At 38.0% G+C, this 14476-nt stretch overlaps 1 protein-coding gene across 3 annotated transcripts in view; it reads left to right on the top strand.

The window, feature by feature from the left end:
• The window catches only part of Znf521 (zinc finger protein 521), a 273551-nt gene that overhangs the window by 140325 nt on the left and 118750 nt on the right, over window positions 1-14476 (top strand). For 2 of the 3 annotated variants that reach the window (XM_051202004.1, XM_051202002.1), the window contains one exon: window positions 8581-8665. In XM_051202004.1, coding sequence (XP_051057961.1) covers window positions 8581-8665 — 85 coding nt within the window. The remainder of the gene's footprint in view (window positions 1-8580; window positions 8666-14476) is intronic. The other variant, XM_051202003.1, reaches the window with a different exon arrangement.

The following is a 14476-nucleotide window of genomic DNA, read 5'->3' as shown; positions in this document are numbered from 1 at the left end:
AGATTGGTATTCACAATGGGGTAAAGGCTCGCTGAACCCCTCTGCCTTTTAATGAGATTATAAAAGATAACCACCTGAAGTTCCTCGGGAGCCCTAGTAAGACAGGGCATAAACTGATCTCTTTGGGAAGAGCACCGAAATGTAAATTGAGAGAAACAAGGGAGAAGAGGTAACTAACTCATCTGAGTGAGAAATCTAAGAACCAAAGGCAGTTTTTAAAGTTCAACATTAAGTTCAAGTAACTACGCCAAATTGGAGGCAAATTTCTGATAAGTCATTTTGAACTTATTTGAATTATTGCTTTATTCATTTTAAACCTTAGAAAAGATTCTTAATTTATGACCTCCAAAGCAGTAACTTTTTTTCATAGTATTTGCTGAATATAATGGATATGACTCTATCTTAAAACAAAATTTTGGTTGTTTGGGGGCTTTTGTGTATGAATACCTGTTAGAATGTTCTGAAGACTCAATTATTTCCTGAATTTTGACTATCAAAGATATATTTGGAAATAATGTATTTTAGTACATTTTATCTAATATTTAAGATACCCAGTAAAAGATGGAAAACTGGGTTGACTTTTTACCCTTCAGTAGCTTAAGTCTTTGTAGAGTTTGGATTTTATTTTCGAAAATAAATATGCTCAAGTAAATAACTTTCTCTGATACACTAATAAGACATACTTAAAACAATGATCTATTGCTATTAACTAGGTAAAGTTTCTTCTTTCTGCCATGTTTTCTGTCTAGCCTGTTGGCCAGAAGCAATCTGTGACCCTGATTCTTCAATAATTTGTTCTCCTCAATCTAGCAAATGCACCAAGAGACAGTGAGCATCATGCCTGGCATGTGGTAGGCACTTTATAATAGATTTAGACTCCAGAGAATTACTCCATTTTAGATCATAGGTCACCTCCAGGGCATTTTTTTAATGACTCCCCCTGGTTGTATTGTTTTGTCCCTACCTAACTTGTTTTAGCTCCATTCACTGTATACCAACACAGCTGCTTGTTCCTGAATTGCCTTGCCATCTTATGTTGGCAAAATCCTTGTAGGACTTTAATATTTATGTCTTTCCTTTCCCAAAGTGTAATTGTAGTTCCCCGAATTCAGACACTATGCTAATTCCTCTTGGTTGTTAGGGCTTACCACGTGCCAGGCATTAGACAAGTGTTCGCCAGTCCTCAAGGATTACACATAGTGATACTTCCATATTTTGTTGGGTAATGGGGGCAAGTTTATCATCGTTGGTAGCTTTTATTGAATTTCAGCCACTTTCCCCTCTGTGTTGAATGACTTATTTTCATATTAGTTCACTATTACGTGGGAAGTGACTAGACTAAATTAGTAAAATGCCTAAATATTATTTGTACAAAGTGGTTGTGGTTGCCTCATGACTCACTCATATACAATATCCATTTGTTGCAAGCAAAACACTGCCAAGTGGAGGTGTTACTGATCATATATGATTTGTAATTAATAAATTTGCTTTTACAGTGGCAATATATATTGCTATAGACATTAAAAGTGTTTTGTTTGTGTTTTGTTTCATCTAGCTTGTTTGACCTAGTTAGTTTCATGTGAATTAGTATGCACAGGTGTGTGTATGTGTGTTCAAATGTGTGTGGGAATACACATGTGTACAGGTATGTATGTATGTAAGTTCATGTGTACTTGGAGGTTGGAAGACACTCAATGTCTTCCTCAATTGTTCTCTTACTTCTATACTAATGGATTCAGGGTCTCTTTCTTGAACCTCGGACTTGTTAGTTCAGCTACTTTAGCTAGCTAGCTTGTGCCAGGGAACCCCTGTTTCTCCTTCAGACCTGTAGAATCACATGTGGGCTGCCACTTCTGTCTGTGCTGCTAATAAAAACTCCCGTCCTCAGCTTGCATGGCAAGTATTTTACCTAGGGAGCCATCTTCTTGGCCCAGTTTCAATCTTTGTACAGATTTTCTTAAATTTCTTCCTTTCCATCTCTCCACCCTGTGACTAAATGTGGTGTTCTTTATACTGCCAATTATTGAGTTTTTAAAAATAGACATTGGAACTCTTAATGGTCATAAGATCTAAGTTTGTATGTTTTCCGTGAAACAAAGGTTAACAGGCTGCTAAAGTCCACCCTTGGAGCCCACCTTCAAGAAGAATCTTTGTGTGCCTGTTAGTACCATTTCATTACATCCCCATAATAAACTGTCAAGTAAAAGAGCAGCAAAGACAGTTACTGTTGAGTGCTGACTTGCTACTCAGTAGGCATACTGCTAAGCATGCTTATGCGGTTCTCATTTCATATATAACTCTAAGATGCAAGCTTTATTATTTTTAATTCACAGCGAAGTTAACTAAGACTCATGGTCATTAAATGACATCACTCAGCTGAACGATGAAGCCACTAAGTAGCAACTAATTGTAGGAAGAACATTCTAGAGTTTCTTTCCTACTAAAATTGCTGGATATAATTGGGCTGAGTATAGATTAGCATCGCTGTAGAACATCCTACAGCATTTCTGACTGCCTTTTCCATGATTGAGATTGGTGAAATAGAGGAAGCTGAGGGCTATAAGACAGTTAGGAGAAGTGGTCCTGCTCCAAACAGAGTGATGCTGATGAAATAGAAAATAGGAAGCCAGGTAGACATAGTCAAGTGCAAAACTCCTTCATCACTGAAGCATAGAAACCAAATGTGCCATTGAGGCTGAAAACAAGGGCCTGCAGGTACACAGGAGCACTGGGCTCTTTTGCAGTGGGAATTTAAATTACAGTTCCATCTCGTAAGACAAAACCAGATGTGCTACTTATCCATTTATCTATTTTTAGGTTTTTTTGAAAAGGCATGGTTGTATAACAACAAATACTCATTTGTTATTATTTATTTTATGTGTATGTGTGTTATAGCAGCATTTGTGTATCACATACATGCCTGGTGTTATTGGGGACAAGAAGAGGGCCCCAGATCCCAGGGAGACTAGAGTTAAGATGGCTATTAGCTACTGTGTGGGTGCTGAGAATTGAACCTGAGTCCTCTAGAAGAGCAGCCAATGCTCTTAACCATTGAGCCATCTCTCCAGCCCCTGGCTTTGAACTCCCAATCCATCTGCCTTTGCCTTCTGAGTAGTAAGATTGTAGTGTGTGCCATCATGCTTAGCTTTTAGCACTGCTTTTTAAGGTAGTGCCAGGGGTGGGGAATCTCCGGTGTAATTCAACGATAGATAATGCTTGTTTAGCATGTGTGTGGCTCTGAGTTCAGGCCTATATAAGCCAGGCAGGCACATGTGCACAGATAGATAAATGAACAATAAACAAACAAATAAAGCAGGAATGAGACAGATTTCCTTTTCTTGACAAGAAACAGGAAAAATCCCATTGTTGATCACCACTTAGTACTTGAGTTTTTCAGCTAGAGAGTTAAAAGGCACAAGAAGAGAGGCAGGTTTCTGACTTGAAATTGAATGTATTGTGTGGAGAGCAGGTGCACAGGAAATGCCCCTCTGTGAGGCTCAGGTCCAGCAGCCTGGCATGGCCTCGGAGAGGTAATAGCCAAAAGGCATTCTCTCCAAGTGGGCTTCCAATCAAAACTTCAAAATATGTGAATGAGTCTTACACTGACCAAAAGGTGGAGGGAGAAAAAGCCTCCTAAGGGAACCGACTGACAAAGTCTGAAATGAGATGGTAAGTTTGATAATTTAGAAAGATAAGAACACTTTCCACTAATAAGAGTGACAGTTTTTTTTTTTTAAGCAATTTTAAGGCCAGGGTATTTGAATATTTAAAATTAGCAGCTGAAGCTGGTCATTGAATTGATGCCTTGGTAGAGATGGTAGACCAGATAGCTTACATTGAGGGCGGGATTACCTGCACCACTGCAATTTCTAAACATATGTGTGGAAAGGCATTTGACACATGAGAGGAGGAGGAGAGGTTCCAGTGTTGGTCTCATGGAAGGTTCTGGACAAAGTGAGTGGAGACCCAGTAACTGTGTTAATTTAACCAGAAGAAAACTGAGGGATTAACAGCATTTGTGAGAGTTCAGAATGAAACCGTTCTTTCAGTTTTGAAATAAGTAAATTTGCAATATGGTCTTAAAACTACGGAATATTGAGAGAAAATGGAAAGTTCTGCAATAGACTCCGGGAATTTGGAACCTCTTCTACAGAGAAGGGTCTGGGATCACTGGGGACCTGAGACCAAGTTAGCAGAAATAGTCCCCTTGTAAGTATGAGCTGTTTCCCCATCATCTCTGATACTGTCAAAACCAGCATGCTCCACAGGAAAGCCTGCTTCTATAATGGGATTTTAGATTTACCTGCAGAAGCCATGTTAAAATGTAGGGGGAGGGAACCAAGTAAGAAAATGTACAAATAAGCCCTTCATCTCTATACTTATGATGTGACTCTCCTGACATAAAGGACACTGCCCATTTCCTATTGTACAAACCTCACCCATTAGCCCCTAGTAACATGTAATAACCAGATGGCGACCACATTTCCCCAACTGCTCAAATACTTTACTGGCTCCCTCATCCCCAGGTCAGACCTCTTATGTTACAGTTGGTGGGGCCTGGGAATAGTCACCAACCCTTTCCTGTGACCTATACATTTTAAAGATAATAGTTCAGTTCCCTAAAAGAATTTTCTGGGTTGTGTGTGGTCCCCCAGCCCTCGGGGCCATGTTTACTCTTCTGTCTTTGTATTTACTAGGAATGAGATTGTTAACCTTAATGGTTTCAGGTTAAGATTCTTTGAACCTTTCTCTCCTAAGTGCTCAGCACCTACTAATGGCTATCTAAATCCCTGCAAAGTAGTGGCTTTCTAATTTTAGCATTTCTTTTAGTCTTTTTTTGTTGCTGTTGTTCATTGTTCTCTCACCTAGACTCTCCCATCATCAAGTCATCATGAACTAAATTCCCTCCTGGAAAAGCCTAGTGTTTCTGACCTTTCGAATGGTCAGAAAAAGAAATTTACATCACCAAGTGTGTAGGCAGACATCTATAATAATGATAACTGGAAGGCTGAGAGGGGAAGAATGCCAGGTTCAAAGCCAGCCTGAGATGTACAGTGAGATTCTGTTTTACAGCAGTTAAAAAAGAATGAAGGGAGGTGGAGAAAGAGGGACATCATAGTTAGAGACATATTTAATAGTAGTGGTGGGAACTGACACTGGTTTCTGTCTTTGAGAGTTGTATGGACTCTTATTTTTTTAAATGCAATTACTATATTACTTTTAAAAAAAATCAAAGCAATCTACCGGTTTAAAACATGATTTTTAAAATTCATAATTTTTGTTTAATTTGGTAAGATAAATGTAGTCTAAAAGTAATAGGGCAGAGATCAAATAGAGGGTGATAGGGTTAATCAGAACAGGAATTTTTATACTATACGTTATTAGAGATCTTTAATCATTTTTTTTTTTTTTTTTTACTTATGAGATGCTCTTTTCTGAAAGTCTCTGAATGTCTTAACCAGAGTATAGCTGAAAACAAAAATGTCAAAGAGGCACATTTAAATTGTTCTCAAAATCAATCAAAAATAATGAGGTGCTAGGAAAAAGTTGTATCCTTGATAATTACATCTATCAGTATCAGAAAACAAAAGAGAACAATCAGGAAATGACAATCCCACTCCCAAGTAGCACATTTAAAAAGGCTAATGAAAAAAAAAAAAAGTCTCTTTTAAAAATGGTACTAAATTAGCATTTCAAGTAAATTGACAACCTAAGCGTTGATCAAGGCCAATCTGGGGCCCAAACAATGGAGGTTCTGTTTCTACTTCACCTGCTTTTAAGAGGAATTATCTCACTTGACTTTTTTTGTTGTTGTCTTTCATATAAATGGAAGCAATTGTCCCAAGGGAGGTGGCAGGTCCTTTTGCACTCTGCAAGCACCAGGTCACCCCTCAGGCATCTGGCTTCTTCACTTGGGGCTCTGTTTATTAGAGCAATGGGAAGCCATTCATTCGCCAGTCTGTTGTGAGGGGTCCCTGCTCTCAGACTGAAAAGGGGGTTAATGTAACTGCCTATTAGACAAGGGATTCGTCCTGCTCTTTATAGCCACAGCCTAGGGTTGGGAGCAATACTAGAAAAAAGAGGAGGGTGGATTGGGGCCTAGAATTAGGGTGAACCCAGGTAATCTCAGCCATGCAGAGCTCTCCAAGGAACAGGTTCAGTTTAGATCTCTCTACTCAGAGGGTGGTGTGCAGGGGCACTGGATTCTCAGACATTTTGTGAAGAGCCTCTTGTAATGAAGAGTTTTACAGGCTGTTTAAATGTACCATTTTAAGGACTGGACGGTGGGAATGAATTTTGCACCATGGCTTTTGCTGGACCTCTCTTAGCACACCTCCTTTTCCATGTCATGGCTTTGTTTTGAGGGATCCTTAGGGAGGATGCTGAGATGGATGAAGCTGGCCCACTCATATCATGGTGCCTTGCTTTACATGTCTATCTGGCTGTAGATTTCGGTATATGCAGCTAAGAACATGGCCATGTTGATGTAAAGCAGAGGAAAGCATTTTAGACACTGTGAGGTGGAGAGAATTAGCTCTGTGAATTATCATTACTGACAAAAGCATTTTCTCTCAATGAGAGTAAACTTACAGGGGTCTTTAAATATGTCATTTCATTTTGAAGATTGTCAAAGTGCTGGCATTTTATTACCTTGGCTTTTTAACTGATTTTATCCTTTATTAGTGGGGGAGAAAAAGAAAAAAAAAAAAAAGCACCCTGAGTACATTCCAGCAACATGCTCATCAGTCATCATTTTTTGGAGACAGTTTTCGACATATTCTATGTTTTACTGTGCTAACAAGAGAAAAGACTAGCCATTAAGTTTATGTTTCTTTGTTTTTCAGCAAGGTCACATATCAGGAATGATGCTTGAAGTATGCTAATAAACAATATATAATGTAGGTCATCAGGGAGTAAGAAATATTTTCTAACTAGTTCTAAAGGGAAATATTGTTACAAAAGGGATGGATGTTATTTATACAGCACATGTTGCTCCATACGTCACCATCAAAGGGTCTTGTGAACAGCTCTGTACAGTAAATCTTTGTCCTTGATTGTCAGGGTGTTTGAAACCCTGGGTAGATTAAGATTCAGTACATTCAGTCCAAGGTATTCTAATGTGCAGCGACCTTTGGTTATTTAGACATCTGTATCACATACATGCCTAAGTTTCCATAGTTTGCTAGGTATAATGTCCATTGTTATAGAAAATGCTACATAGATTATAATAATTAGGAAAAGCTGATATTTGTGGTATTTGTCCATTTTAATCCCAAGTGAATCTATATTATTTTAATGCTTAATTTTATTTTCATCCTCTAAACAATTTGTAATCTTCAAAATGCATTGTAATGTAGGACTCATTTATTTATGACTCATATTTCCTGTGAATACCACAAGTAAAACACGTTACATGACTGCCTGTGAAAGGTTAATCTCATGGGAATGATTAGAACAAACAGCATGTATGCAGTTTTACAGGTATAATTTTCTCACATTTGAGAGATTTTATAGTTATTTATGGCATTGTAGCAGATTTGATATTTCCAAGTAATTTTTAGTTGTGAATGGTCTTTAATTGCAAAGGATATGATGGCTCATTCTGTACAACACAAACAATTCTTTAATTGCTGAGGCCACCTAGTATGTCCTGAAATTCAGCCATAAAAGTCACATGGCCTGCTTTTATCAGGCCACCTCATTGAAATTTAAGGCATTTTCTTGCTTTCCCTGTTTTCTGTGTCACGGTGGGCATCAGGCCCATCTTTCTCCTCCCTCTGGTGCTCAGTTTTGTGTGTGTCCTAAAAATTACCGTAAATACCCTGCTCCATCTACTTCACTGGATGGAACTGGAATCTCAAAAGCATTACCTGCCTTTCAGACTTTGGAAAAAAATACCATTTTAATGGAACGAAATGTATTGTGTGTGTGTGTGAGTGTTTAGGCTGCATGTATGTCTGTGCATAACCTTGGTGACAGGTACCTGTAGAGGCCAGAAGGTAGCAAATCCCCTGAAGCTAGGGTGACAGACTGTTGTGAGCAAGCATCCATGTGGGTGCTGGGAACCCAGCCTGGTCCACTGAAAGAGCAGCAAGTTTGCTTATCTACCAAGCCATATCTCTAGCTTCATTGTCTAAAATGCTATGGCCCTTAACTTACTAGTCATTTTACTTACTCATTTCTGGGAGCAGCAGGCACCATGACTTTGGTCAGAATTAAACTCTCTGGTTCTTAACGATGTCGGTTTTTGAGACTGAGCATGTGTTATGGGTATTTTTAATACCAGTGTCTACTTTTGAGCTTAAGAGCACTTACATTACTTTATGTTATTATTATTTCATAATGTGATGCCTTTGTTTATTATACATGGATAAAGCTGTGGAGTGGCTGTCAACTCTCAGTCTTGATGAGACGCTCCTGGCATTTGTCTGAGAAATCCACAGAATGTTAATGAGCCACACAGACAAAACTAGCATCTTGGAAGGAGCACTCTGTGGTCAGGGATTTTGCCTCTGATCTTGAGAAGGAACAAATTGGACACTCGTGTCTAAGTAACCCTGTTTATGCTTGTTTTCTCAGAAGAAGACTTACCAGTGCATCAAATGTCAGATGGTTTTCTACAACGAGTGGGACATCCAAGTCCATGTGGCAAATCACATGATTGGTAAGTGATACTTGGCCCCTTATTACTGATCTGTTTTTCTTCTATGCGCGTACATCAGCACCTATGTAATTAAATCGCGTTAAAGATGAATTAATTGTTCCACCATCAATAGCTTACCTAGGCATGATTGATTTTTTTTTTGTTGTTGTTCCTCTTATTAGACCTGGTAAGGCATTAGCATGTTTTATTTTCTGCAAGGGCTAGTTTAGACTTCTGCAGAGGATTATCTATGTTCTGCCAGTCAAAGCACAGGTGATTAACAAATTAAACTTCTAATCATTTTTGCATTATTGAAAACTAACAGGAATGGTTAATGAACTGGATGTTAGCTTTCCATAGAGTTTTAGACAGGTTTTAATTTCAGAAGTTATTATGATAATGGCACTGCTGTGTGTTGCTTAAGCATCTTTGTATCAAAATCCAAAGTGGTGAGTTTTTGTGATGGGGAAACATAAATAATTTAAATTGCCATAAAATAGTTTTATAAGTATGGTTCCAACAGCCTGGAAATTATCATGATCATAAAGTTCACGTAAAGAATTCAGTAATCATTTTTTATTCCCCACCAAATTTTCCATAGATCTTTATAAAAGTGGTTAGGGAAAAGATGTCTGAAGTTACTCCAGACCAATGATTTTAGGGTATTGCATTTATTAGATAGGCTAGAATTACAACAACTTTTTCATATAGTCCCATTATCCATTAATTCCTCAGGGGTTAGTTTCTGTGTGTGTGTGTGTGTGTGTGTGTGTGTGTGTTTTTTTTTTTTTTTAATTTGATAAGCACTTAGTAATAATGCTAAGAGTTTTACCAGCCAATTAAACTTTATCAAGCACATCTTCTGCTACTAGGAAATGACAATTGCTATTATTTTGTACTATTTTTGTTACTCATGTGTATTTTTATACCATGAGTTTTTTTTTAATTTCATACTTACTTCATGGTGTTTTATCAATACATAAGTAAGTATGATATAATATTTAAGTTCAGTTGACCTTACATTAAGCTAATAAGTAACCTTATAAGGTAAGAAGGAAAACTCAACACTTTAGACATAGAATTTGTTTCTAGGGGGGATGAATTTGTATTCTACAGCCAAGGAACAATGCTCTAAGGTTGTACATTTTAGGGTTACTCCAACTGTCACCCCAGCTCAGTAAAAATGACCATAGCAGAATTTGCAATGTTTTGTCTAAACTAGTGGAGATAATTTAGAAACACATTGGAAAATTGATTAATAGCTTTTCAATAATAGCCTTAGCTTTTTAAAAAAAGTTTCAAATGATAAGACTTTATAGATGATCATTACTGACTAAGAAAAACTAAGTTATTAACTGGAAACTGGAACATAGACATGGCAGTTGATGTATTGATCATTTTGTCTCTTTGTTTTTCATATTTAAGTATGAAGATTATTAATGATTTCTTATGCATTAAAATAATATATTCTTCACCATGGCAGAGTAGTATTAAGAGGTCTTTTTAAGCCTGCAAAAGATAATCACAGCATGGAAGGGATTCACTGACTGTTCCTTGCAAATTGCCTCCTGTTCAGATCCTGAAAAAATACTCCATGTGAACTGTGAACTTCCAAAATTGCTTTTTTTTTTTTTTTTTTTTTTTTTTTCTTTTTTTAAGAGAAAAGGATAGGGGGGAATAAAGGAACAATTCCTGCCAAATAACTTACCTATCTTTGTGTTTCTTCGGGGTTGCTTGGTGGTCGTGGTCACTAATTCTGACTCATGATACAGGTTTTGATAACCTTGACCTTCAAATTTTCTAGCTACAGAATATGTAGTGAGTCCAGCTCCTATCCAGACCCCTTCAATAGAAAGTAAGTTCCTGGAATTCTAATTCCATGCAGATGAGCACGTAGGACTTTCCCACAAGTAGGATCTGAATTGAATATAGAGTGTTAAAGGACCTTTTTGGCTCTCCAGTTTTATATCATTTTGTCTGGCCATCAGCCTGCCCTGGCTCATTTTATTTTCTCTCAATTGTTCTGTATCCTTCTCTTTGTATTTATCTTACATTCCTCGAATTGTTAGTGCTTTTCCAACCCTGTAATAGTAGATTAATATGACACTCACCTCCCCTTGGGATCGGAGCATTTAACAATTCACCTTTTATCAGAGAAGCAAATCCCTTTCCATTTCACATTGGGCCTGATTATTTAATATTCAGGGTATTTTTTAATAATAAAATATGTGATTCTCTTGCACTCGAGGCCTAAACAAATGAATAGCATCCACTTAATTGCTCTGTCTGTTGACCAGGCATCCAAGTTCTTAAACTCCATTCTCCTTGTTAATATCCAGAGAGAGAATGTAAAGCAGGAGGGAGTCTCGAGACTAAGATGCCCCTTACTAAAATCCCAGTGTGATACTTAGTCTTTCAAATGAGGCAGACAGCATTATTTTGTTGGCTAAAATACCTCCATTGAGGCTGGATATTTTTAGATTGTGTATCTCTGTGTATTTTTTATCTAATAAAAAAATAATCTGAACTAGACATTTAGTAGGGGAAGAGGGATTAGGGACTGTCTGAAAGCCTCTTACTTGGTTAAGAGGGTGGATAACGTTTTTTGCAGATTTCGTTTTACAATCAGTCTAGAGGAAGAACCCTGTCACCTGATAGACAGCAAAGCCTGCAGATGCCCCTGTCAGCTGTGACTTGAAAGTCCCTCTATAGCCAAGCCCTTTCCTTTTTTCTGGGGAGCACACGTGTTTTTTTAAAGCAATGTCCGATTGACCTCTTCCTGGTTGTGCTGGTTTCATGCTGCTGATGAGGAACATTTGAAAAAGCAAATTCACTGATGTTTCTACCACCTATACCAGGGAGGTGCCCTTAAGTGCTGTTTGCAGCTAGGTGGATGTGTAATCTCAATGTGGGAGTAATTACTTAGTAAAATGAGCCAGGGACTTGGCATATGCCTGTTAAGGAAAAACTAAAATCTTTCCTGATTACCACATTTTGACACAGCTTTGTGCACACACACACACACACACACACACACACACACACACACACACACACCAGTAATTACTTGGGGATTTTTCTTCCTTACATACACATACTCAAAAGAGTGAGCGGGAGGTTGAGGGGAGGGAGAGAACTAAAAAATATTGTTAACAACTTTCCTAGGGGAAAGTTAATGTCTGTGTAGATGAGAATTTTTTTTTGTCTCCCTTTGTTCTTTTCACATGGCCTTTGTTCATTTTTGGCCATACTTTTAGAATCCCAAAAGAAACCATTTTGCACCATGACTTTTAATGTATATCCATCCTTCTCTATCTATCGAGTAGTAAAGATTTATTGTTATTTTCCTCTATGAGATTTCTGGTTACTATTATTTGGTACATATTAACAACAAAGAGACAGAACCGGCAAGCCTAAATGTATTTAATCCAATGAAGGGATTGCCTCATATAAAATTATGAGGCTCAATTGTAGTAGAGTAAATCTGCAAGTGCTCAGAATAAAGGGCTGCTAGGCATGGGATGGTGTAAAGAGATGGCATTGCCAAGAGCTGTTTATGGGGAGCTTAATTTTTTCACTCTGATAATTCTTGACCAATAATTACCAGCCTCTAATTATCTATTTTAGTTAGAAAGAAATTTCGTTCACTATGGAGGTTGGCATTACAGCAAGCGCATAAATCCCTAAAGAGATGAATGTGTTCCAAACAGCCACAAACAACTGTCTCATGAAACACACTGAGCAAATTGTAAGTGGCTGGTGATAGGCAACCAGCAGTATGCTCACCATGAAGGGCCAGTCAGCTTGACAAAGAAATGACCAAAAGGGAGAAAGACCATTTTCCTTGAAATGGATTGCTGCAGTCCTGGGCTTTGAAGAGAGGTAGCCAGGATATAGTTGTGGCCTTGTCCAGCCCTCCCTTTCAGAGTTGTGGATGAAGGGAGCAGGTACAGATCATTTAACCTATGAATTCCTTTGAAAGATCTACTTAGAAATAGATTTTGTTTTGCCTCATTTATCTTTTCAAAATTGTATAAGATTGTGTTGTAATGATTGCATGTAAGGAATCGTAATACCCCAGTTTGTGAAAAAAAAAAAATTGGAAAAATTCAGACATAACAGTGAGTGTTCTTGACAAGTCAAGGATGATGCTAGCTAACATTTTAGGGAAGTAAATATATTTACATCTTAGAAAAGCAAAAGTGGAATTTGGCATCATAAATAGTAGCTCGCCAGAAAAGAGCCATGCAGACAGAGATACTGACTTTTTATCCAGCTCAGTGTCTCATGAATAGTGATTTGTAAGACTGTAGGAAAACTTAACACTTGTGCTATGCATGCAGGAATGTATGTGCCCTGTATGGCATGGAGCATGTGCTATGTATCACTAATGTCAAGAATGCATAAATCTCTTTAGAAGAATCAGTGAAATTTTAGTGTGTCTTTATAGTGAGTGACATTGATATGTCTTACAATGTTGTGATGCCGAAGGTGACAAAGGGCATTCCTTCCCTCTCTTTCTTCCCTAGATGGACTGCTGGCTGACTAATCAAAACGTCTGGTGTAGTGTTTGGGGCTATCTCTGAAGCATTTCAACTTGAGAGCTCTTGCTTTAGAAACCTTGACTTTGAGGAAATAACCAAATATCTTTATTTCTGCATAGAAAGTCAAAAGGCTATAATTTACTTCAAACTCTCTGCATGTACTGGCAGTTGTAAAAATAATGATTAAAAATGAATTTGTCATAATGTCTGTAGGTGTGTGTGTGTGTGTGTGTGCATGCCCATACACACACACACACACACACACACACACACACACACACACACACACGACGGTCCACCCATATCATCTTAAGGAAGAATAAATCATGATTAACGTTCACACTAAAGGAGAGTATTGAAGTTTAAAAAAAAAATCTTCATTTGGTTACCTAAGAATTCAGGGAATTAAGAAATCAAGCATTTGATGTTGCATATGAGGAAATACTGGCTTATTTCATCAAGAGCTGGATTAAAAAAGATGAAATCTGGGCAGTTTAATGGTAAGAGAAAGCTACCCTCATGTGGGCAATGCTGGCTTATTTGAAAAGCCCATAAAGGGTTTCTGCATGGGCCATACAAAAGGGGTACTTTCTCTTTAATAGCCATCTGTACAGGAGGGATGAGAAGTGAGCCAGGTCATCTCTCCTCAGCTGTCACGATATTACCGTAGGTAATGGAGCAAGCTCAGCGTTCTGCTGGGTGTTGTTTTTCATAGATGTTCATCGATTTACACAGATAATTCTATTTATTTCTTAGAGTTGGTCCAAGTGAGCCAGGCAGAATAACAAACACCAAAGCATTTCAGATGACTTTATCTTTGTTTGTAACGTTAACTTTTGTCTAAAAGAAGAAATGGTGTCACACCTACTGTGCAGATGGCTGCATGATCTGTAAACCAGCCAAAACATTTAAACCAATGTGTGATCTGGGGACAGATTAAATAAAGGAGAAAGTGCAGTGTGGGCCACAAATTCTAATAATCAGATAATTTTAAGTTGTGTGCGGTGTTGAGCCATGGCCACAGTGATAGCTGTGAGAGCTTGCCAACGACAGCAAGGGGCCGTAGATCTCAGGATGGAGTCTGCGGCCTGCTAGGCCCCAGTTTGAGAGCCACACATTTGCTGTACAGCTGGTAGCTCTGTATGGGGACATCAGATAAAACTTATGTAAAATGAAGTGTTATTGCTGAGTTTGAAATTGTTCAGAGAGGGAATCTGCAGACAGTAACTGAAAACAGAATTCATGATACCAATGATGCGGGTTGTAAATATGAAGAGGCTTTAATTAG

This window comes from Phodopus roborovskii, unplaced genomic scaffold (genome assembly GCF_943737965.1).
Source record: "Phodopus roborovskii unplaced genomic scaffold, PHOROB, whole genome shotgun sequence".
NCBI classification, from domain to species: Eukaryota; Metazoa; Chordata; class Mammalia; order Rodentia; family Cricetidae; genus Phodopus; species Phodopus roborovskii.
This window is presented reverse-complemented; position numbering and strand designations above follow the sequence as displayed.